The sequence below is a fragment of the Aulonocara stuartgranti genome, assembly GCF_965226115.1.
Source record: "Aulonocara stuartgranti genome assembly, chromosome: 20".
Lineage (NCBI taxonomy): Eukaryota > Metazoa > Chordata > Actinopteri > Cichliformes > Cichlidae > Aulonocara > Aulonocara stuartgranti.
In genome coordinates, this window is record NC_138956.1 from 29,947,922 (window position 1) to 29,973,497 (window position 25,576).

The window sequence follows — 25,576 nt, forward strand, 5'->3', positions numbered from 1 at the left end:
AAGGAGAAGAGATGCAAACCTGGGCCTACTGCTCTCCAGCCATACGGAATACGGTTGCCTGCTCACCCACTGAGCTAAACCGGCACAAGGTTTTTTTTTTAATTAGTTGTTTTAATTTGCAAACAGAGGGTTAAGTGGGAATTAGACACCCCTGAGCAACAAGACATGGGTGCATGTAATTAACACAGCTGAGGACAACCAAACAGTAGCATATCAAAACCCAAATAAAGACATAACTAAAAAAGGCAATGAGCAACCAGTACTAAATCAAGGAGACATTGAAACATGAAAATAAATACTGAAAATGGACTTGAATGGAGAAATTAATGGAGAACAGAGTAAGGGAAGGTTATAAGTGTGTGGACAAAAAGCAGAGAGGAAGGCAGCAAAACTTGAACTTCAAGATATTAAAGAAAAGTTTACTTTAAAGTAGAGATGGACCAATCATCTCTGAATGTTTGTAAAGCATTCCCACGTTAAGCTTAACAACCGATATAAGGAGCGAGTGCCTCTTCTCTCTCCCTCCCTCTCCTGTTGCTACTTCAATCGTGAAACTGATCAATGATCAGCTGATCGCCTTTTCTGTCGCCAGTCAAACCTCTGTGACTGAGGCTTAATAATGGACATTTAGCCACTGAATCATGACATTTTACAGAACATCCTCTTTTTATTCTCGTTTTCTTTAAAAAACGAACAAACATCAATATAATGTGGAGCATTCGCAGCTAGGACTTAATCCGAAACATCTGTTTATTGTGTTGGCCTAAATACACCTTTGTTTTTAAGGAGGTTCTCCAAAATAAACTAGTTTTCTCTTTATTTTTGTAGGGTCTTTAAGGGTATGAAATGCCTTGAAGTGACTGCTGATTTGGCAATATTTAAATAAAACTGAAATTAATTTTAAAAAGGTAAAAAATGAACAAAAAGGAAACAGGGGAACATGTGAGATGCAAAACATAAGATGACAGTAAAAATTAAAATGGACAGAGGAAAACAAAAATAATAAAATCATACTACGTTTCATATATATTATTCAAAGACAGATTGCAGGATGCAGAAAAGATGAAACAGAAGGAAAAGGTTGCAAAAGAGTTCAAGTTGCGAATTAAATCATGAACTAATAATCAGTCTGCACATGAATTATGACACTTTCTAATGTGTTTTTCTCTCAGTCCCGAGTGCAACATGTGAAGGATCTGAGGCAAACCTTCAGTGTGGTGAGGTTTTCTTTTTTGTAACTTTGTTGAATTTCATTTATTGAAATGTAAACATGGTTATTGTTTAATGCTATGATCTCTTCCTCAGAAAAAGGACAGGTTTTAGTCATCCACGGAGCTAATTATGGACGCCGTGACAAAACCACATGCTCTGCTGGACGTCCGGCCTCTCAGCTCCAAGTTGTCCAGTGCTCAAGTCAGACGAGCACCAGTGTTGTAGCTAAAAGGTACAGATTGACTGTCTTTGTTTAGTTTTACTTTTTCTTCTTTTACCAGGCTACACAATGTGCAGTGTGTTAAACCCTTTGCTGACTCACTTTCTATCTGCATTCAAAGCTGTAATGGGAAAAACAGCTGTACTATCTCAGCGAGCAACTCTGTATTTGGAGACCCCTGTGTTGGCACCTACAAGTACCTGGAGGTGGATTATACTTGTCAGTGTAAGTACCTTAAACCAGGGGTGTCTAGCTCCAAACCTCAAGGGCCGGTGTCCTGCAGGTTTTGGACATCACCCAGGGTCAACACACCCAGTGTAAGTGCCTTAAACAGTAATGCACATACAACTCCAAAATAATTCTGCTAGCGTCCAAATCAGTCTCAGGGACCATCCTTGTTGATTTCACTGAGTGGGGTCAAACCTCTGTGTCTGAGGCTTTATAATGGACATTCACATCACGATAACCAATAGGACAGATTCTTTCTTATACTATTTTACTTTTTTACAAAGAGATTTTGGAGAATTCGCAGCTAGTACTTCTTGTTCAAAATGTCAGTGTATTGTGTTGAGAAGCTGAAGTTGAACTTCGGGCTAAGTTACCCTTTGTATACCAAGATTTTGCTGCAAAATCAAACTAAACTTTATTTGAACTTTAAAAGTTTAAAGAAGAACAAAGAAAAAACAAAAAAATGTGGAAATGCAAAAGAAATGGCAATAAAATATGGCATTGGACAGAAAAATGGGTTAAGTGGGAATTAGACACCCCTGAGCAACAAGACATGGGTGCATGTAATTAACACAGCTGAGGACAACCAAACAGTAGCATATCAAAACCCAAATAAAGACATAACTAAAAAAGGCAATGAGCAACCAGTACTAAATCAAGGAGACATTGAAACATGAAAATAAATACTGAAAATGGACTTGAATGGAGAAATTAATGGAGAACAGAGTAAGGGAAGGTTATAAGAGTGTGGACAAAAAGCAGAGAGGAAGGCAGCAAAACTTGAACTTCAAGATATTAAAGAAAAGTTTACTTTAAAGTAGAGATGGACCAATCATCTCTGAATGTTTGTAAAGCATTCCCACGTTAAGCTTAACAACCGATATAAGGAGCGAGTGCCTCTTCTCTCTCCCTCCCTCTCCTGTTGCTACTTCAATCGTGAAACTGATCAATGATCAGCTGATTGCCTTTTCTGTCGCTAGTCAAACCTCTGTGACTGAGGCTTAATAATGGACATTTAGCCACTGAATCATGACATTTTACAGAACATCCTCTTTTTATTCTCGTTTTCTTTAAAAAACGAACAAACATCAATATAATGTGGAGCATTCGCAGCTAGGACTTAATCCGAAACATCTGTTTATTGTGTTGGCCTAAATACACCTTTGTTTTTAAGGAGGTTCTCCAAAATAAACTAGTTTTCTCTTTATTTTTGTAGGGTCTTTAAGGGTATGAAATGCCTTGAAGTGACTGCTGATTTGGCAATATTTAAATAAAACTGAAATTAATTTTAAAAAGGTAAAAAATGAACAAAAAGGAAACAGGGGAACATGTGAGATGCAAAACATAAGATGACAGTAAAAATTAAAATGGACAGAGGAAAACAAAAATAATAAAATCATACTACGTTTCATATATATTATTCAAAGACAGATTGCAGGATGCAGAAAAGATGAAACAGAAGGAAAAGGTTGCAAAAGAGTTCAAGTTGCGAATTAAATCATGAACTAATAATCAGTCTGCACATGAATTATGACACTTTCTAATGTGTTTTTCTCTCAGTCCCGAGTGCAACATGTGAAGGATCTGAGGCAAACCTTCAGTGTGGTGAGGTTTTCTTTTTTGTAACTTTGTTGAATTTCATTTATTGAAATGTAAACATGGTTATTGTTTAATGCTATGATCTCTTCCTCAGAAAAAGGACAGGTTTTAGTCATCCACGGAGCTAATTATGGACGCCGTGACAAAACCACATGCTCTGCTGGACGTCCGGCCTCTCAGCTCCAAGATGTCCAGTGCTCAAGTCAGACGAGCACCAGTGTTGTAGCTAAAAGGTACAGATTGACTGTCTTTGTTTAGTTTTACTTTTTCTTCTTTTACCAGGCTACACAATGTGCAGTGTGTTAAACCCTTTGCTGACTCACTTTCTATCTGCATTCAAAGCTGTAATGGGAAAAACAGCTGTACTATCTCAGCGAGCAACTCTGTATTTGGAGACCCCTGTTTTGGCACCTACAAGTACCTGGAGGTGGATTATACTTGTCAGTGTAAGTACCTTAAACCAGGGGTGTCTAGCTCCAAACCTCAAGGGCCGGTGTCCTGCAGGTTTTGGACATCACCCAGGGTCAACACACCCAGTGTAAGTGCCTTAAACAGTAATGCACATACAACTCCAAAATAATTCTGCTAGCGTCCAAATCAGTCTCAGGGACCATCCTCGTTGATTTCACTGAGTGGGGTCAAACCTCTGTGTCTGAGGCTTTATAATGGACATTCACATCACGATAACCAATAGGACAGATTCTTTCTTATACTATTTTACTTTTTTACAAAGAGATTTTGGAGAATTCGCAGCTAGTACTTCTTGTTCAAAATGTCAGTGTATTGTGTTGAGAAGCTGAAGTTGAACTTCGGGCTAAGTTACCCTTTGTATACCAAGATTTTGCTGCAAAATCAAACTAAACTTTATTTGAACTTTAAAAGTTTAAAGAAGAACAAAGAAAAAACAAAAAAATGTGGAAATGCAAAAGAAATGGCAATAAAATATGGCATTGGACAGAAAAATGGGTTAAGTGGGAATTAGACACCCCTGAGCAACAAGACATGGGTGCATGTAATTAACACAGCTGAGGACAACCAAACAGTAGCATATCAAAACCCAAATAAAGACATAACTAAAAAAGGCAATGAGCAACCAGTACTAAATCAAGGAGACATTGAAACATGAAAATAAATACTGAAAATGGACTTGAATGGAGAAATTAATGGAGAACAGAGTAAGGGAAGGTTATAAGAGTGTGGACAAAAAGCAGAGAGGAAGGCAGCAAAACTTGAACTTCAAGATATTAAAGAAAAGTTTACTTTAAAGTAGAGATGGACCAATCATCTCTGAATGTTTGTAAAGCATTCCCACGTTAAGCTTAACAACCGATATAAGGAGCGAGTGCCTCTTCTCTCTCCCTCCCTCTCCTGTTGCTACTTCAATCGTGAAACTGATCAATGATCAGCTGATCGCCTTTTCTGTCGCTAGTCAAACCTCTGTGACTGAGGCTTAATAATGGACATTTAGCCACTGAATCATGACATTTTACAGAACATCCTCTTTTTATTCTCGTTTTCTTTAAAAAACGAACAAACATCAATATAATGTGGAGCATTCGCAGCTAGGACTTAATCCGAAACATCTGTTTATTGTGTTGGCCTAAATACACCTTTGTTTTTAAGGAGGTTCTCCAAAATAAACTAGTTTTCTCTTTATTTTTGTAGGGTCTTTAAGGGTATGAAATGCCTTGAAGTGACTGCTGATTTGGCAATATTTAAATAAAACTGAAATTAATTTTAAAAAGGTAAAAAATGAACAAAAAGGAAACAGGGGAACATGTGAGATGCAAAACATAAGATGACAGTAAAAATTAAAATGGACAGAGGAAAACAAAAATAATAAAATCATACTACGTTTCATATATATTATTCAAAGACAGATTGCAGGATGCAGAAAAGATGAAACAGAAGGAAAAGGTTGCAAAAGAGTTCAAGTTGCGAATTAAATCATGAACTAATAATCAGTCTGCACATGAATTATGACACTTTCTAATGTGTTTTTCTCTCAGTCCCGAGTGCAACATGTGAAGGATCTGAGGCAAACCTTCAGTGTGGTGAGGTTTTCTTTTTTGTAACTTTGTTGAATTTCATTTATTGAAATGTAAACATGGTTATTGTTTAATGCTATGATCTCTTCCTCAGAAAAAGGACAGGTTTTAGTCATCCACGGAGCTAATTATGGACGCCGTGACAAAACCACATGCTCTGCTGGACGTCCGGCCTCTCAGCTCCAAGTTGTCCAGTGCTCAAGTCAGACGAGCACCAGTGTTGTAGCTAAAAGGTACAGATTGACTGTCTTTGTTTAGTTTTACTTTTTCTTCTTTTACCAGGCTACACAATGTGCAGTGTGTTAAACCCTTTGCTGACTCACTTTCTATCTGCATTCAAAGCTGTAATGGGAAAAACAGCTGTACTATCTCAGCGAGCAACTCTGTATTTGGAGACCCCTGTGTTGGCACCTACAAGTACCTGGAGGTGGATTATACTTGTCAGTGTAAGTACCTTAAACCAGGGGTGTCTAGCTCCAAACCTCAAGGGCCGGTGTCCTGCAGGTTTTGGACATCACCCAGGGTCAACACACCCAGTGTAAGTGCCTTAAACAGTAATGCACATACAACTCCAAAATAATTCTGCTAGCGTCCAAATCAGTCTCAGGGACCATCCTTGTTGATTTCACTGAGTGGGGTCAAACCTCTGTGTCTGAGGCTTTATAATGGACATTCACATCACGATAACCAATAGGACAGATTCTTTCTTATACTTTTTTACAAAGAGATTTTGGAGAATTCGCAGCTAATACATCTTGTTCAAAATGTCAGTGTATTGTGTTGAGAAGCTAAAGTTGAACTTCGGGCTAAGTTACCCTTTGTATACCAAGATTTTGCTGCAAAATCAAACTAAACTTTATTTGAACTTTAAAAGTTTAAAGAAGAACAAAGAAAAAACAAAAAAATGTGGAAATGCAAAAGAAATGGCAATAAAATATGGCATTGGACAGAAAAATGGGTTAAGTGGGAATTAGACACCCCTGAGCAACAAGACATGGGTGCATGTAATTAACACAGCTGAGGACAACCAAACAGTAGCATATCAAAACCCAAATAAAGACATAACTAAAAAAGGCAATGAGCAACCAGTACTAAATCAAGGAGACATTGAAACATGAAAATAAATACTGAAAATGGACTTGAATGGAGAAATTAATGGAGAACAGAGTAAGGGAAGGTTATAAGAGTGTGGACAAAAAGCAGAGAGGAAGGCAGCAAAACTTGAACTTCAAGATATTAAAGAAAAGTTTACTTTAAAGTAGAGATGGACCAATCATCTCTGAATGTTTGTAAAGCATTCCCACGTTAAGCTTAACAACCGATATAAGGAGCGAGTGCCTCTTCTCTCTCCCTCCCTCTCCTGTTGCTACTTCAATCGTGAAACTGATCAATGATCAGCTGATTGCCTTTTCTGTCGCTAGTCAAACCTCTGTGACTGAGGCTTAATAATGGACATTTAGCCACTGAATCATGACATTTTACAGAACATCCTCTTTTTATTCTCGTTTTCTTTAAAAAACGAACAAACATCAATATAATGTGGAGCATTCGCAGCTAGGACTTAATCCGAAACATCTGTTTATTGTGTTGGCCTAAATACACCTTTGTTTTTAAGGAGGTTCTCCAAAATAAACTAGTTTTCTCTTTATTTTTGTAGGGTCTTTAAGGGTATGAAATGCCTTGAAGTGACTGCTGATTTGGCAATATTTAAATAAAACTGAAATTAATTTTAAAAAGGTAAAAAATGAACAAAAAGGAAACAGGGGAACATGTGAGATGCAAAACATAAGATGACAGTAAAAATTAAAATGGACAGAGGAAAACAAAAATAATAAAATCATACTACGTTTCATATATATTATTCAAAGACAGATTGCAGGATGCAGAAAAGATGAAACAGAAGGAAAAGGTTGCAAAAGAGTTCAAGTTGCGAATTAAATCATGAACTAATAATCAGTCTGCACATGAATTATGACACTTTCTAATGTGTTTTTCTCTCAGTCCCGAGTGCAACATGTGAAGGATCTGAGGCAAACCTTCAGTGTGGTGAGGTTTTCTTTTTTGTAACTTTGTTGAATTTCATTTATTGAAATGTAAACATGGTTATTGTTTAATGCTATGATCTCTTCCTCAGAAAAAGGACAGGTTTTAGTCATCCACGGAGCTAATTATGGACGCCGTGACAAAACCACATGCTCTGCTGGACGTCCGGCCTCTCAGCTCCAAGATGTCCAGTGCTCAAGTCAGACGAGCACCAGTGTTGTAGCTAAAAGGTACAGATTGACTGTCTTTGTTTAGTTTTACTTTTTCTTCTTTTACCAGGCTACACAATGTGCAGTGTGTTAAACCCTTTGCTGACTCACTTTCTATCTGCATTCAAAGCTGTAATGGGAAAAACAGCTGTACTATCTCAGCGAGCAACTCTGTATTTGGAGACCCCTGTTTTGGCACCTACAAGTACCTGGAGGTGGATTATACTTGTCAGTGTAAGTACCTTAAACCAGGGGTGTCTAGCTCCAAACCTCAAGGGCCGGTGTCCTGCAGGTTTTGGACATCACCCAGGGTCAACACACCCAGTGTAAGTGCCTTAAACAGTAATGCACATACAACTCCAAAATAATTCTGCTAGCGTCCAAATCAGTCTCAGGGACCATCCTCGTTGATTTCACTGAGTGGGGTCAAACCTCTGTGTCTGAGGCTTTATAATGGACATTCACATCACGATAACCAATAGGACAGATTCTTTCTTATACTTTTTTACTTTTTTACAAAGAGATTTTGGAGAATTCGCAGCTAGTACTTCTTGTTCAAAATGTCAGTGTATTGTGTTGAGAAGCTGAAGTTGAACTTCGGGCTAAGTTACCCTTTGTATACCAAGGTTTTGCTGCAAAATCAAACTAAACTTTATTTGAACTTTAAAAGTTTAAAGAAGAACAAAGAAAAAACAAAAAAATGTGGAAATGCAAAAGAAATGGCAATAAAATATGGCATTGGACAGAAAAATGGGTTAAGTGGGAATTAGACACCCCTGAGCAACAAGACATGGGTGCATGTAATTAACACAGCTGAGGACAACCAAACAGTAGCATATCAAAACCCAAATAAAGACATAACTAAAAAAGGCAATGAGCAACCAGTACTAAATCAAGGAGACATTGAAACATGAAAATAAATACTGAAAATGGACTTGAATGGAGAAATTAATGGAGAACAGAGTAAGGGAAGGTTATAAGAGTGTGGACAAAAAGCAGAGAGGAAGGCAGCAAAACTTGAACTTCAAGATATTAAAGAAAAGTTTACTTTAAAGTAGAGATGGACCAATCATCTCTGAATGTTTGTAAAGCATTCCCACGTTAAGCTTAACAACCGATATAAGGAGCGAGTGCCTCTTCTCTCTCCCTCCCTCTCCTGTTGCTACTTCAATCGTGAAACTGATCAATGATCAGCTGATCGCCTTTTCTGTCGCTAGTCAAACCTCTGTGACTGAGGCTTAATAATGGACATTTAGCCACTGAATCATGACATTTTACAGAACATCCTCTTTTTATTCTCGTTTTCTTTAAAAAACGAACAAACATCAATATAATGTGGAGCATTCGCAGCTAGGACTTAATCCGAAACATCTGTTTATTGTGTTGGCCTAAATACACCTTTGTTTTTAAGGAGGTTCTCCAAAATAAACTAGTTTTCTCTTTATTTCTGTAGGGTCTTTAAGGGTATGAAATGCCTTGAAGTGACTGCTGATTTGGCAATATTTAAATAAAACTGAAATTAATTTTAAAAAGGTAAAAAATGAACAAAAAGGAAACAGGGGAACATGTGAGATGCAAAACATAAGATGACAGTAAAAATTAAAATGGACAGAGGAAAACAAAAATAATAAAATCATACTACGTTTCATATATATTATTCAAAGACAGATTGCAGGATGCAGAAAAGATGAAACAGAAGGAAAAGGTTGCAAAAGAGTTCAAGTTGCGAATTAAATCATGAACTAATAATCAGTCTGCACATGAATTATGACACTTTCTAATGTGTTTTTCTCTCAGTCCCGAGTGCAACATGTGAAGGATCTGAGGCAAACCTTCAGTGTGGTGAGGTTTTCTTTTTTGTAACTTTGTTGAATTTCATTTATTGAAATGTAAACATGGTTATTGTTTAATGCTATGATCTCTTCCTCAGAAAAAGGACAGGTTTTAGTCATCCACGGAGCTAATTATGGACGCCGTGACAAAACCACATGCTCTGCTGGACGTCCGGCCTCTCAGCTCCAAGATGTCCAGTGCTCAAGTCAGACGAGCACCAGTGTTGTAGCTAAAAGGTACAGATTGACTGTCTTTGTTTAGTTTTACTTTTTCTTCTTTTACCAGGCTACACAATGTGCAGTGTGTTAAACCCTTTGCTGACTCACTTTCTATCTGCATTCAAAGCTGTAATGGGAAAAACAGCTGTACTATCTCAGCGAGCAACTCTGTATTTGGAGACCCCTGTGTTGGCACCTACAAGTACCTGGAGGTGGATTATACTTGTCAGTGTAAGTACCTTAAACCAGGGGTGTCTAGCTCCAAACCTCAAGGGCCGGTGTCCTGCAGGTTTTGGACATCACCCAGGGTCAACACACCCAGTGTAAGTGCCTTAAACAGTAATGCACATACAACTCCAAAATAATTCTGCTAGCGTCCAAATCAGTCTCAGGGACCATCCTTGTTGATTTCACTGAGTGGGGTCAAACCTCTGTGTCTGAGGCTTTATAATGGACATTCACATCACGATAACCAATAGGACAGATTCTTTCTTATACTATTTTACAAAGAGATTTTGGAGAATTCGCAGCTAGTACTTCTTGTTCAAAATGTCAGTGTATTGTGTTGAGAAGCTGAAGTTGAACTTCGGGCTAAGTTACCCTTTGTATACCAAGATTTTGCTGCAAAATCAAACTAAACTTTATTTGAACTTTAAAAGTTTAAAGAAGAACAAAGAAAAAACAAAAAAATGTGGAAATGCAAAAGAAATGGCAATAAAATATGGCATTGGACAGAAAAATGGGTTAAGTGGGAATTAGACACCCCTGAGCAACAAGACATGGGTGCATGTAATTAACACAGCTGAGGACAACCAAACAGTAGCATATCAAAACCCAAATAAAGACATAACTAAAAAAGGCAATGAGCAACCAGTACTAAATCAAGGAGACATTGAAACATGAAAATAAATACTGAAAATGGACTTGAATGGAGAAATTAATGGAGAACAGAGTAAGGGAAGGTTATAAGTGTGTGGACAAAAAGCAGAGAGGAAGGCAGCAAAACTTGAACTTCAAGATATTAAAGAAAAGTTTACTTTAAAGTAGAGATGGACCAATCATCTCTGAATGTTTGTAAAGCATTCCCACGTTAAGCTTAACAACCGATATAAGGAGCGAGTGCCTCTTCTCTCTCCCTCCCTCTCCTGTTGCTACTTCAATCGTGAAACTGATCAATGATCAGCTGATCGCCTTTTCTGTCGCTAGTCAAACCTCTGTGACTGAGGCTTAATAATGGACATTTAGCCACTGAATCATGACATTTTACAGAACATCCTCTTTTTATTCTCGTTTTCTTTAAAAAACGAACAAACATCAATATAATGTGGAGCATTCGCAGCTAGGACTTAATCCGAAACATCTGTTTATTGTGTTGGCCTAAATACACCTTTGTTTTTAAGGAGGTTCTCCAAAATAAACTAGTTTTCTCTTTATTTTTGTAGGGTCTTTAAGGGTATGAAATGCCTTGAAGTGACTGCTGATTTGGCAATATTTAAATAAAACTGAAATTAATTTTAAAAAGGTAAAAAATGAACAAAAAGGAAACAGGGGAACATGTGAGATGCAAAACATAAGATGACAGTAAAAATTAAAATGGACAGAGGAAAACAAAAATAATAAAATCATACTACGTTTCATATATATTATTCAAAGACAGATTGCAGGATGCAGAAAAGATGAAACAGAAGGAAAAGGTTGCAAAAGAGTTCAAGTTGCGAATTAAATCATGAACTAATAATCAGTCTGCACATGAATTATGACACTTTCTAATGTGTTTTTCTCTCAGTCCCGAGTGCAACATGTGAAGGATCTGAGGCAAACCTTCAGTGTGGTGAGGTTTTCTTTTTTGTAACTTTGTTGAATTTCATTTATTGAAATGTAAACATGGTTATTGTTTAATGCTATGATCTCTTCCTCAGAAAAAGGACAGGTTTTAGTCATCCACGGAGCTAATTATGGACGCCGTGACAAAACCACATGCTCTGCTGGACGTCCGGCCTCTCAGCTCCAAGATGTCCAGTGCTCAAGTCAGACGAGCACCAGTGTTGTAGCTAAAAGGTACAGATTGACTGTCTTTGTTTAGTTTTACTTTTTCTTCTTTTACCAGGCTACACAATGTGCAGTGTGTTAAACCCTTTGCTGACTCACTTTCTATCTGCATTCAAAGCTGTAATGGGAAAAACAGCTGTACTATCTCAGCGAGCAACTCTGTATTTGGAGACCCCTGTTTTGGCACCTACAAGTACCTGGAGGTGGATTATACTTGTCAGTGTAAGTACCTTAAACCAGGGGTGTCTAGCTCCAAACCTCAAGGGCCGGTGTCCTGCAGGTTTTGGACATCACCCAGGGTCAACACACCCAGTGTAAGTGCCTTAAACAGTAATGCACATACAACTCCAAAATAATTCTGCTAGCGTCCAAATCAGTCTCAGGGACCATCCTCGTTGATTTCACTGAGTGGGGTCAAACCTCTGTGTCTGAGGCTTTATAATGGACATTCACATCACGATAACCAATAGGACAGATTCTTTCTTATACTTTTTTACAAAGAGATTTTGGAGAATTCGCAGCTAGTACTTCTTGTTCAAAATGTCAGTGTATTGTGTTGAGAAGCTGAAGTTGAACTTCGGGCTAAGTTACCCTTTGTATACCAAGGTTTTGCTGCAAAATCAAACTAAACTTTATTTGAACTTTAAAAGTTTAAAGAAGAACAAAGAAAAAACAAAAAAATGTGGAAATGCAAAAGAAATGGCAATAAAATATGGCATTGGACAGAAAAATGGGTTAAGTGGGAATTAGACACCCCTGAGCAACAAGACATGGGTGCATGTAATTAACACAGCTGAGGACAACCAAACAGTAGCATATCAAAACCCAAATAAAGACATAACTAAAAAAGGCAATGAGCAACCAGTACTAAATCAAGGAGACATTGAAACATGAAAATAAATACTGAAAATGGACTTGAATGGAGAAATTAATGGAGAACAGAGTAAGGGAAGGTTATAAGAGTGTGGACAAAAAGCAGAGAGGAAGGCAGCAAAACTTGAACTTCAAGATATTAAAGAAAAGTTTACTTTAAAGTAGAGATGGACCGATCCGATATTACGTATCGGTATCCGATATTACGTATCGGTATCGGTCCGATGCTGACGTAAATTACTGGATATCGGAGAGAAATAAAAAATGTAATCCGATCCATTAAATATCAAAAAAGCACCTCACAAAACTTGCGACACGGCGTAACTCGGCTCATAACCGTAGCACGTCGGAGCAGTGTGCTCACGTGATAGAGCGGCTGTGTGTATTTGGAGCCTCGCTACCAAACCAGCATTTCATCTCCGAGGAAGTGATCCCAGAGAGAAGTAAAGCAAGTGTGTAAGTTCATCTCTGAATGTTTGTAAAGCATTCCCGCGTTAAGCTTAACAACCGATATAAGGAGCGAGTGCCTCTTCTCTCTCCCTCCCTCTCCTGTTGCTACTTCAATCGTGAAACTGATCAATGATCAGCTGATCGCCTTTTCTGTCGCTAGTCAAACCTCTGTGACTGAGGCTTAATAATGGACATTTAGCCACTGAATCATGACATTTTACAGAACATCCTCTTTTTATTCTCGTTTTCTTTAAAAAACGAACAAACATCAATATAATGTGGAGCATTCGCAGCTAGGACTTAATCCGAAACATCTGTTTATTGTGTTGGCCTAAATACACCTTTGTTTTTAAGGAGGTTCTCCAAAATAAACTAGTTTTCTCTTTATTTTTGTAGGGTCTTTAAGGGTATGAAATGCCTTGAAGTGACTGCTGATTTGGCAATATTTAAATAAAACTGAAATTAATTTTAAAAAGGTAAAAAATGAACAAAAAGGAAACAGGGGAACATGTGAGATGCAAAACATAAGATGACAGTAAAAATTAAAATGGACAGAGGAAAACAAAAATAATAAAATCATACTACGTTTCATATATATTATTCAAAGACAGATTGGAGGATGCAGAAAAGATGAAACAGAAGGAAAAGGTTGCAAAAGAGTTCAAGTTACGAATTAAATCATGAACTAATAATCAGTCTGCACATGAATTATGACACTTTCTAATGTGTTTTGTGTTTTTCTCTCAGTCCCGAGTGCAACATGTGAAGGATCTGAGGCAAACCTTCAGTGTGGTGAGGTTTTCTTTTTTGTAACTTTGTTGAATTTCATTTATTGAAATGTAAACATGGTTATTGTTTAATGCTATGATCTCTTCCTCAGAAAAAGGACAGGTTTTAGTCATCCACGGAGCTAATTATGGACGCCGTGACAAAACCACATGCTCTGCTGGACGTCCGGCCTCTCAGCTCCAAGATGTCCAGTGCTCAAGTCAGACGAGCACCAGTGTTGTAGCTAAAAGGTACAGATTGACTGTCTTTGTTTAGTTTTACTTTTTCTTCTTTTACCAGGCTACACAATGTGCAGTGTGTTAAACCCTTTGCTGACTCACTTTCTATCTGCATTCAAAGCTGTAATGGGAAAAACAGCTGTACTATCTCAGCGAGCAACTCTGTATTTGGAGACCCCTGTTTTGGCACCTACAAGTACCTGGAGGTGGATTATACTTGTCAGTGTAAGTACCTTAAACCAGGGGTGTCTAGCTCCAAACCTCAAGGGCCGGTGTCCTGCAGGTTTTGGACATCACCCAGGGTCAACACACCCAGTGTAAGTGCCTTAAACAGTAATGCACATACAACTCCAAAATAATTCTGCTAGCGTCCAAATCAGTCTCAGGGACCATCCTCGTTGATTTCACTGAGTGGGGTCAAACCTCTGTGTCTGAGGCTTTATAATGGACATTCACATCACGATAACCAATAGGACAGATTCTTTCTTATACTATTTTACTTTTTTACAAAGAGATTTTGGAGAATTCGCAGCTAGTACTTCTTGTTCAAAATGTCAGTGTATTGTGTTGAGAAGCTGAAGTTGAACTTCGGGCTAAGTTACCCTTTGTATACCAAGATTTTGCTGCAAAATCAAACTAAACTTTATTTGAACTTTAAAAGTTTAAAGAAGAACAAAGAAAAAACAAAAAAATGTGGAAATGCAAAAGAAATGGCAATAAAATATGGCATTGGACAGAAAAATGGGTTAAGTGGGAATTAGACACCCCTGAGCAACAAGACATGGGTGCATGTAATTAACACAGCTGAGGACAACCAAACAGTAGCATATCAAAACCCAAATAAAGACATAACTAAAAAAGGCAATGAGCAACCAGTACTAAATCAAGGAGACATTGAAACATGAAAATAAATACTGAAAATGGACTTGAATGGAGAAATTAATGGAGAACAGAGTAAGGGAAGGTTATAAGAGTGTGGACAAAAAGCAGAGAGGAAGGCAGCAAAACTTGAACTTCAAGATATTAAAGAAAAGTTTACTTTAAAGTAGAGATGGACCAATCATCTCTGAATGTTTGTAAAGCATTCCCACGTTAAGCTTAACAACCGATATAAGGAGCGAGTGCCTCTTCTCTCTCCCTCCCTCTCCTGTTGCTACTTCAATCGTGAAACTGATCAATGATCAGCTGATCGCCTTTTCTGTCGCTAGTCAAACCTCTGTGACTGAGGCTTAATAATGGACATTTAGCCACTGAATCATGACATTTTACAGAACATCCTCTTTTTATTCTCGTTTTCTTTAAAAAACGAACAAACATCAATATAATGTGGAGCATTCGCAGCTAGGACTTAATCCGAAACATCTGTTTATTGTGTTGGCCTAAATACACCTTTGTTTTTAAGGAGGTTCTCCAAAATAAACTAGTTTTCTCTTTATTTTTGTAGGGTCTTTAAGGGTATGAAATGCCTTGAAGTGACTGCTGATTTGGCAATATTTAAATAAAACTGAAATTAATTTTAAAAAGGTAAAAAATGAACAAAAAGGAAACAGGGGAACATGTGAGATGCAAAACATAAGATGACAGTAAAAATTAAAATGGACAGAGGAAAACAAAAATAATAAAATCATACTACGTTTCATATATATTATTCAAAGACAGATTGCAGGATGCAGAAAAGATGAAACAGAAGGAAAAGGTTGCAAAAGAGTTCAAGTTGCGAATTAAATCATGAACTAATAATCAGTCTGCACATGAATTATGACACTTTCTAATGTGTTTTTCTCTCAGTCCCGAGTGCAACATGTGAAGGATCTGAGGCAAACCTTCAGTGTGGTGAGGTTTTCTTTTTTGTAACTTTGTTGAATTTCATTTATTGAAATGTAAACATGGTTATTGTTTAATGCTATGATCTCTTCCTCAGAAAAAGGACAGGTTTTAGTCATCCACGGAGCTAATTATGGACGCCGTGACAAAACCACATGCTCTGCTGGACGTCCGGCCTCTCAGCTCCAAGATGTCCAGTGCTCAAGTCAGACGAGCACCAGTGTTGTAGCTAAAAGGTACAGATTGACTGTCTTTGTTTAGTTTTACTTTTTCTTCTTTTACCAGGCTACACAATGTGCAGTGTGTTAAACCCTTTGCTGACTCACTTTCTATCTGCATTCAAAGCTGTAATGGGAAAAACAGCTGTACTATCTCAGCGAGCAACTCTGTATTTGGAGACCCCTGTGTTGGCACCTACAAGTACCTGGAGGTGGATTATACTTGTCAGTGTAAGTACCTTAAACCAGGGGTGTCTAGCTCCAAACCTCAAGGGCCGGTGTCCTGCAGGTTTTGGACATCACCCAGGGTCAACACACCCAGTGTAAGTGCCTTAAACAGTAATGCACATACAACTCCAAAATAATTCTGCTAGCGTCCAAATCAGTCTCAGGGACCATCCTCGTTGATTTCACTGAGTGGGGTCAAACCTCTGTGTCTGAGGCTTTATAATGGACATTCACATCACGATAACCAATAGGACAGATTCTTTCTTATACTATTTTACTTTTTTACAAAGAGATTTTGGAGAATTCGCAGCTAGTACTTCTTGTTCAAAATGTCAGTGTATTGTGTTGAGAAGCTGAAGTTGAACTTCGGGCTAAGTTACCCTTTGTATACCAAGATTTTGCTGCAAAATCAAACTAAACTTTATTTGAACTTTAAAAGTTTAAAGAAGAACAAAGAAAAAACAAAAAAATGTGGAAATGCAAAAGAAATGGCAATAAAATATGGCATTGGACAGAAAAATGGGTTAAGTGGGAATTAGACACCCCTGAGCAACAAGACATGGGTGCATGTAATTAACACAGCTGAGGACAACCAAACAGTAGCATATCAAAACCCAAATAAAGACATAACTAAAAAAGGCAATGAGCAACCAGTACTAAATCAAGGAGACATTGAAACATGAAAATAAATACTGAAAATGGACTTGAATGGAGAAATTAATGGAGAACAGAGTAAGGGAAGGTTATAAGAGTGTGGACAAAAAGCAGAGAGGAAGGCAGCAAAACTTGAACTTCAAGATATTAAAGAAAAGTTTACTTTAAAGTAGAGATGGACCGATCCGATATTACGTATCGGTATCCGATATTACGTATCGGTATCGGTCCGATGCTGACGTAAATTACTGGATATCGGAGAGAAATAAAAAATGTAATCCGATCCATTAAATATCAAAAAAGCACCTCACAAAACTTGCGACACGGCGTAACTCGGCTCATAACCGTAGCACGTCGGAGCAGTGTGCTCACGTGATAGAGCGGCTGTGTGTATTTGGAGCCTCGCTACCAAACCAGCATTTCATCTCCGAGGAAGTGATCCCAGAGAGAAGTAAAGCAAGTGTGTAAGTTCATCTCTGAATGTTTGTAAAGCATTCCCACGTTAAGCTTAACAACCGATATAAGGAGCGAGTGCCTCTTCTCTCTCCCTCCCTCTCCTGTTGCTACTTCAATCGTGAAACTGATCAATGATCAGCTGATCGCCTTTTCTGTCGCTAGTCAAACCTCTGTGACTGAGGCTTAATAATGGACATTTAGCCACTGAATCATGACATTTTACAGAACATCCTCTTTTTATTCTCGTTTTCTTTAAAAAACGAACAAACATCAATATAATGTGGAGCATTCGCAGCTAGGACTTAATCCGAAACATCTGTTTATTGTGTTGGCCTAAATACACCTTTGTTTTTAAGGAGGTTCTCCAAAATAAACTAGTTTTCTCTTTATTTTTGTAGGGTCTTTAAGGGTATGAAATGCCTTGAAGTGACTGCTGATTTGGCAATATTTAAATAAAACTGAAATTAATTTTAAAAAGGTAAAAAATGAACAAAAAGGAAACAGGGGAACATGTGAGATGCAAAACATAAGATGACAGTAAAAATTAAAATGGACAGAGGAAAACAAAAATAATAAAATCATACTACGTTTCATATATATTATTCAAAGACAGATTGCAGGATGCAGAAAAGATGAAACAGAAGGAAAAGGTTGCAAAAGAGTTCAAGTTGCGAATTAAATCATGAACTAATAATCAGTCTGCACATGAATTATGACACTTTCTAATGTGTTTTGTGTTTTTCTCTCAGTCCCGAGTGCAACATGTGAAGGATCTGAGGCAAACCTTCAGTGTGGTGAGGTTTTCTTTTTTGTAACTTTGTTGAATTTCATTTATTGAAATGTAAACATGGTTATTGTTTAATGCTATGATCTCTTCCTCAGAAAAAGGACAGGTTTTAGTCATCCACGGAGCTAATTATGGACGCCGTGACAAAACCACATGCTCTGCTGGACGTCCGGCCTCTCAGCTCCAAGATGTCCAGTGCTCAAGTCAGACGAGCACCAGTGTTGTAGCTAAAAGGTACAGATTGACTGTCTTTGTTTAGTTTTACTTTTTCTTCTTTTACCAGGCTACACAATGTGCAGTGTGTTAAACCCTTTGCTGACTCACTTTCTATCTGCATTCAAAGCTGTAATGGGAAAAACAGCTGTACTATCTCAGCGAGCAACTCTGTATTTGGAGACCCCTGTTTTGGCACCTACAAGTACCTGGAGGTGGATTATACTTGTCAGTGTAAGTACCTTAAACCAGGGGTGTCTAGCTCCAAACCTCAAGGGCCGGTGTCCTGCAGGTTTTGGACATCACCCAGGGTCAACACACCCAGTGTAAGTGCCTTAAACAGTAATGCACATACAACTCCAAAATAATTCTGCTAGCGTCCAAATCAGTCTCAGGGACCATCCTCGTTGATTTCACTGAGTGGGGTCAAACCTCTGTGTCTGAGGCTTTATAATGGACATTCACATCACGATAACCAATAGGACAGATTCTTTCTTATACTATTTTACTTTTTTACAAAGAGATTTTGGAGAATTCGCAGCTAGTACTTCTTGTTCAAAATGTCAGTGTATTGTGTTGAGAAGCTGAAGTTGAACTTCGGGCTAAGTTACCCTTTGTATACCAAGATTTTGCTGCAAAATCAAACTAAACTTTATTTGAACTTTAAAAGTTTAAAGAAGAACAAAGAAAAAACAAAAAAATGTGGAAATGCAAAAGAAATGGCAATAAAATATGGCATTGGACAGAAAAATGGGTTAAGTGGGAATTAGACACCCCTGAGCAACAAGACATGGGTGCATGTAATTAACACAGCTGAGGACAACCAAACAGTAGCATATCAAAACCCAAATAAAGACATAACTAAAAAAGGCAATGAGCAACCAGTACTAAATCAAGGAGACATTGAAACATGAAAATAAATACTGAAAATGGACTTGAATGGAGAAATTAATGGAGAACAGAGTAAGGGAAGGTTATAAGAGTGTGGACAAAAAGCAGAGAGGAAGGCAGCAAAACTTGAACTTCAAGATATTAAAGAAAAGTTTACTTTAAAGTAGAGATGGACCAATCATCTCTGAATGTTTGTAAAGCATTCCCACGTTAAGCTTAACAACCGATATAAGGAGCGAGTGCCTCTTCTCTCTCCCTCCCTCTCCTGTTGCTACTTCAATCGTGAAACTGATCAATGATCAGCTGATCGCCTTTTCTGTCGCTAGTCAAACCTCTGTGACTGAGGCTTAATAATGGACATTTAGCCACTGAATCATGACATTTTACAGAACATCCTCTTTTTATTCTCGTTTTCTTTAAAAAACGAACAAACATCAATATAATGTGGAGCATTCGCAGCTAGGACTTAATCCGAAACATCTGTTTATTGTGTTGGCCTAAATACACCTTTGTTTTTAAGGAGGTTCTCCAAAATAAACTAGTTTTCTCTTTATTTTTGTAGGGTCTTTAAGGGTATGAAATGCCTTGAAGTGACTGCTGATTTGGCAATATTTAAATAAAACTGAAATTAATTTTAAAAAGGTAAAAAATGAACAAAAAGGAAACAGGGGAACATGTGAGATGCAAAACATAAGATGACAGTAAAAATTAAAATGGACAGAGGAAAACAAAAATAATAAAATCATACTACGTTTCATATATATTATTCAAAGACAGATTGCAGGATGCAGAAAAGATGAAACAGAAGGAAAAGGTTGCAAAAGAGTTCAAGTTGCGAATTAAATCATGAACTAATAATCAGTCTGCACATGAATTATGACACTTTCTAATGTGTTTTTCTCTCAGTCCCGAGTGCAACATGTGAAGGATCTGAGGCAAACCTTCAGTGTGGTGAGGTTTTCTTTTTTGTAACTTTGTTGAATTTCATTTATTGAAATGTAAACATGGTTATTGTTTAATGCTATGATCTCTTCCTCAGAAAAAGGACAGGTTTTAGTCATCCACGGAGCTAATTATGGACGCCGTGACAAAACCACATGCTCTGCTGGACGTCCGGCCTCTCAGCTCCAAGATGTCCAGTGCTCAAGTCAGACGAGCACCAGTGTTGTAGCTAAAAGGTACAGATTGACTGTCTTTGTTTAGTTTTACTTTTTCTTCTTTTACCAGGCTACACAATGTGCAGTGTGTTAAACCCTTTGCTGACTCACTTTCTATCTGCATTCAAAGCTGTAATGGGAAAAACAGCTGTACTATCTCAGCGAGCAACTCTGTATTTGGAGACCCCTGTTTTGGCACCTACAAGTACCTGGAGGTGGATTATACTTGTCAGTGTAAGTACCTTAAACCAGGGGTGTCTAGCTCCAAACCTCAAGGGCCGGTGTCCTGCAGGTTTTGGACATCACCCAGGGTCAACACACCCAGTGTAAGTGCCTTAAACAGTAATGCACATACAACTCCAAAATAATTCTGCTAGCGTCCAAATCAGTCTCAGGGACCATCCTCGTTGATTTCACTGAGTGGGGTCAAACCTCTGTGTCTGAGGCTTTATAATGGACATTCACATCACGATAACCAATAGGACAGATTCTTTCTTATACTTTTTTACTTTTTTACAAAGAGATTTTGGAGAATTCGCAGCTAGTACTTCTTGTTCAAAATGTCAGTGTATTGTGTTGAGAAGCTGAAGTTGAACTTCGGGCTAAGTTACCCTTTGTATACCAAGATTTTGCTGCAAAATCAAACTAAACTTTATTTGAACTTTAAAAGTTTAAAGAAGAACAAAGAAAAAACAAAAAAATGTGGAAATGCAAAAGAAATGGCAATAAAATATGGCATTGGACAGAAAAATGGGTTAAGTGGGAATTAGACACCCCTGAGCAACAAGACATGGGTGCATGTAATTAACACAGCTGAGGACAACCAAACAGTAGCATATCAAAACCCAAATAAAGACATAACTAAAAAAGGCAATGAGCAACCAGTACTAAATCAAGGAGACATTGAAACATGAAAATAAATACTGAAAATGGACTTGAATGGAGAAATTAATGGAGAACAGAGTAAGGGAAGGTTATAAGAGTGTGGACAAAAAGCAGAGAGGAAGGCAGCAAAACTTGAACTTCAAGATATTAAAGAAAAGTTTACTTTAAAGTAGAGATGGACCGATCCGATATTACGTATCGGTATCCGATATTACGTATCGGTATCGGTCCGATGCTGACGTAAATTACTGGATATCGGAGAGAAATAAAAAATGTAATCCGATCCATTAAATATCAAAAAAGCACCTCACAAAACTTGCGACACGGCGTAACTCGGCTCATAACCGTAGCACGTCGGAGCAGTGTGCTCACGTGATAGAGCGGCTGTGTGTATTTGGAGCCTCGCTACCAAACCAGCATTTCATCTCCGAGGAAGTGATCCCAGAGAGAAGTAAAGCAAGTGTGTAAGTTCATCTCTGAATGTTTGTAAAGCATTCCCACGTTAAGCTTAACAACCGATATAAGGAGCGAGTGCCTCTTCTCTCTCCCTCCCTCTCCTGTTGCTACTTCAATCGTGAAACTGATCAATGATCAGCTGATCGCCTTTTCTGTCGCTAGTCAAACCTCTGTGACTGAGGCTTAATAATGGACATTTAGCCACTGAATCATGACATTTTACAGAACATCCTCTTTTTATTCTCGTTTTCTTTAAAAAACGAACAAACATCAATATAATGTGGAGCATTCGCAGCTAGGACTTAATCCGAAACATCTGTTTATTGTGTTGGCCTAAATACACCTTTGTTTTTAAGGAGGTTCTCCAAAATAAACTAGTTTTCTCTTTATTTTTGTAGGGTCTTTAAGGGTATGAAATGCCTTGAAGTGACTGCTGATTTGGCAATATTTAAATAAAACTGAAATTAATTTTAAAAAGGTAAAAAATGAACAAAAAGGAAACAGGGGAACATGTGAGATGCAAAACATAAGATGACAGTAAAAATTAAAATGGACAGAGGAAAACAAAAATAATAAAATCATACTACGTTTCATATATATTATTCAAAGACAGATTGGAGGATGCAGAAAAGATGAAACAGAAGGAAAAGGTTGCAAAAGAGTTCAAGTTACGAATTAAATCATGAACTAATAATCAGTCTGCACATGAATTATGACACTTTCTAATGTGTTTTTCTCTCAGTCCCGAGTGCAACATGTGAAGGATCTGAGGCAAACCTTCAGTGTGGTGAGGTTTTCTTTTTTGTAACTTTGTTGAATTTCATTTATTGAAATGTAAACATGGTTATTGTTTAATGCTATGATCTCTTCCTCAGAAAAAGGACAGGTTTTAGTCATCCACGGAGCTAATTATGGACGCCGTGACAAAACCACATGCTCTGCTGGACGTCCGGCCTCTCAGCTCCAAGTTGTCCAGTGCTCAAGTCAGACGAGCACCAGTGTTGTAGCTAAAAGGTACAGATTGACTGTCTTTGTTTAGTTTTACTTTTTCTTCTTTTACCAGGCTACACAATGTGCAGTGTGTTAAACCCTTTGCTGACTCACTTTCTATCTGCATTCAAAGCTGTAATGGGAAAAACAGCTGTACTATCTCAGCGAGCAACTCTGTATTTGGAGACCCCTGTTTTGGCACCTACAAGTACCTGGAGGTGGATTATACTTGTCAGTGTAAGTACCTTAAACCAGGGGTGTCTAGCTCCAAACCTCAAGGGCCGGTGTCCTGCAGGTTTTGGACATCACCCAGGGTCAACACACCCAGTGTAAGTGCCTTAAACAGTAATGCACATACAACTCCAAAATAATTCTGCTAGCGTCCAAATCAGTCTCAGGGACCATCCTCGTTGATTTCACTGAGTGGGGTCAAACCTCTGTGTCTGAGGCTTTATAATGGACATTCACATCACGATAACCAATAGGACAGATTCTTTCTTACACTTTTTTACAAAGAGATTTTGGAGAATTCGCAGCTAGTACTTCTTGTTCAAAATGTCAGTGTATTGTGTTGAGAAGCTGAAGTTGAACTTCGGGCTAAGTTACCCTTTGTATACCAAGATTTTGCTGCAAAATCAAACTAAACTTTATTTGAACTTTAAAAGTTTAAAGAAGAACAAAGAAAAAACAAAAAAATGTGGAAATGCAAAAGAAATGGCAATAAAATATGGCATTGGACAGAAAAATGGGTTAAGTGGGAATTAGACACCCCTGAGCAACAAGACATGGGTGCATGTAATTAACACAGCTGAGGACAACCAAACAGTAGCATATCAAAACCCAAATAAAGACATAACTAAAAAAGGCAATGAGCAACCAGTACTAAATCAAGGAGACATTGAAACATGAAAATAAATACTGAAAATGGACTTGAATGGAGAAATTAATGGAGAACAGAGTAAGGGAAGGTTATAAGAGTGTGGACAAAAAGCAGAGAGGAAGGCAGCAAAACTTGAACTTCAAGATATTAAAGAAAAGTTTACTTTAAAGTAGAGATGGACCGATCCGATATTACGTATCGGTATCCGATATTACGTATCGGTATCGGTCCGATGCTGACGTAAATTACTGGATATCGGAGAGAAATAAAAAATGTAATCCGATCCATTAAATATCAAAAAAGCACCTCACAAAACTTGCGACACGGCGTAACTCGGCTCATAACCGTAGCACGTCGGAGCAGTGTGCTCACGTGATAGAGCGGCTGTGTGTATTTGGAGCCTCGCTACCAAACCAGCATTTCATCTCCGAGGAAGTGATCCCAGAGAGAAGTAAAGCAAGTGTGTAAGTTCATCTCTGAATGTTTGTAAAGCATTCCCACGTTAAGCTTAACAACCGATATAAGGAGCGAGTGCCTCTTCTCTCTCCCTCCCTCTCCTGTTGCTACTTCAATCGTGAAACTGATCAATGATCAGCTGATCGCCTTTTCTGTCGCTAGTCAAACCTCTGTGACTGAGGCTTAATAATGGACATTTAGCCACTGAATCATGACATTTTACAGAACATCCTCTTTTTATTCTTGTTTTCTTTAAAAAACGAACAAACATCAATATAATGTGGAGCATTCGCAGCTAGGACTTAATCCGAAACATCTGTTTATTGTGTTGGCCTAAATACACCTTTGTTTTTAAGGAGGTTCTCCAAAATAAACTAGTTTTCTCTTTATTTTTGTAGGGTCTTTAAGGGTATGAAATGCCTTGAAGTGACTGCTGATTTGGCAATATTTAAATAAAACTGAAATTAATTTTAAAAAGGTAAAAAATGAACAAAAAGGAAACAGGGGAACATGTGAGATGCAAAACATAAGATGACAGTAAAAATTAAAATGGACAGAGGAAAACAAAAATAATAAAATCATACTACGTTTCATATATATTATTCAAAGACAGATTGCAGGATGCAGAAAAGATGAAACAGAAGGAAAAGGTTGCAAAAGAGTTCAAGTTGCGAATTAAATCATGAACTAATAATCAGTCTGCACATGAATTATGACACTTTCTAATGTGTTTTGTGTTTTTCTCTCAGTCCCGAGTGCAACATGTGAAGGATCTGAGGCAAACCTTCAGTGTGGTGAGGTTTTCTTTTTTGTAACTTTGTTGAATTTCATTTATTGAAATGTAAACATGGTTATTGTTTAATGCTATGATCTCTTCCTCAGAAAAAGGACAGGTTTTAGTCATCCACGGAGCTAATTATGGACGCCGTGACAAAACCACATGCTCTGCTGGACGTCCGGCCTCTCAGCTCCAAGATGTCCAGTGCTCAAGTCAGACGAGCACCAGTGTTGTAGCTAAAAGGTACAGATTGACTGTCTTTGTTTAGTTTTACTTTTTCTTCTTTTACCAGGCTACACAATGTGCAGTGTGTTAAACCCTTTGCTGACTCACTTTCTATCTGCATTCAAAGCTGTAATGGGAAAAACAGCTGTACTATCTCAGCGAGCAACTCTGTATTTGGAGACCCCTGTTTTGGCACCTACAAGTACCTGGAGGTGGATTATACTTGTCAGTGTAAGTACCTTAAACCAGGGGTGTCTAGCTCCAAACCTCAAGGGCCGGTGTCCTGCAGGTTTTGGACATCACCCAGGGTCAACACACCCAGTGTAAGTGCCTTAAACAGTAATGCACATACAACTCCAAAATAATTCTGCTAGCGTCCAAATCAGTCTCAGGGACCATCCTCGTTGATTTCACTGAGTGGGGTCAAACCTCTGTGTCTGAGGCTTTATAATGGACATTCACATCACGATAACCAATAGGACAGATTCT

At 38.0% G+C, this 25,576-nt stretch overlaps 1 protein-coding gene across 1 annotated transcript in view; it reads left to right on the forward strand.

The window, feature by feature from the left end:
• Positions 1-25,576, forward strand: part of LOC309698016 (uncharacterized protein) — a gene marked incomplete at its 3' end in the record, with an annotated part of 67,580 nt that overhangs the window by 8,929 nt on the left and 33,075 nt on the right. The window contains exons 15-50 of the mRNA XM_082520290.1: positions 1,173-1,217; positions 1,306-1,444; positions 1,554-1,657; positions 3,221-3,265; positions 3,354-3,492; positions 3,602-3,705; positions 5,269-5,313; positions 5,402-5,540; positions 5,650-5,753; positions 7,309-7,353; positions 7,442-7,580; positions 7,690-7,793; positions 9,357-9,401; positions 9,490-9,628; positions 9,738-9,841; positions 11,397-11,441; positions 11,530-11,668; positions 11,778-11,881; positions 13,730-13,774; positions 13,863-14,001; positions 14,111-14,214; positions 15,778-15,822; positions 15,911-16,049; positions 16,159-16,262; positions 18,119-18,163; positions 18,252-18,390; positions 18,500-18,603; positions 20,167-20,211; positions 20,300-20,438; positions 20,548-20,651; positions 22,501-22,545; positions 22,634-22,772; positions 22,882-22,985; positions 24,834-24,878; positions 24,967-25,105; positions 25,215-25,318. Of these exons, the coding sequence (XP_082376416.1) occupies positions 1,173-1,217; positions 1,306-1,444; positions 1,554-1,657; positions 3,221-3,265; positions 3,354-3,492; positions 3,602-3,705; positions 5,269-5,313; positions 5,402-5,540; positions 5,650-5,753; positions 7,309-7,353; positions 7,442-7,580; positions 7,690-7,793; positions 9,357-9,401; positions 9,490-9,628; positions 9,738-9,841; positions 11,397-11,441; positions 11,530-11,668; positions 11,778-11,881; positions 13,730-13,774; positions 13,863-14,001; positions 14,111-14,214; positions 15,778-15,822; positions 15,911-16,049; positions 16,159-16,262; positions 18,119-18,163; positions 18,252-18,390; positions 18,500-18,603; positions 20,167-20,211; positions 20,300-20,438; positions 20,548-20,651; positions 22,501-22,545; positions 22,634-22,772; positions 22,882-22,985; positions 24,834-24,878; positions 24,967-25,105; positions 25,215-25,318 (3,456 nt within the window). The remainder of the gene's footprint in view (positions 1-1,172; positions 1,218-1,305; positions 1,445-1,553; positions 1,658-3,220; positions 3,266-3,353; positions 3,493-3,601; positions 3,706-5,268; positions 5,314-5,401; positions 5,541-5,649; positions 5,754-7,308; positions 7,354-7,441; positions 7,581-7,689; positions 7,794-9,356; positions 9,402-9,489; positions 9,629-9,737; positions 9,842-11,396; positions 11,442-11,529; positions 11,669-11,777; positions 11,882-13,729; positions 13,775-13,862; positions 14,002-14,110; positions 14,215-15,777; positions 15,823-15,910; positions 16,050-16,158; positions 16,263-18,118; positions 18,164-18,251; positions 18,391-18,499; positions 18,604-20,166; positions 20,212-20,299; positions 20,439-20,547; positions 20,652-22,500; positions 22,546-22,633; positions 22,773-22,881; positions 22,986-24,833; positions 24,879-24,966; positions 25,106-25,214; positions 25,319-25,576) is intronic.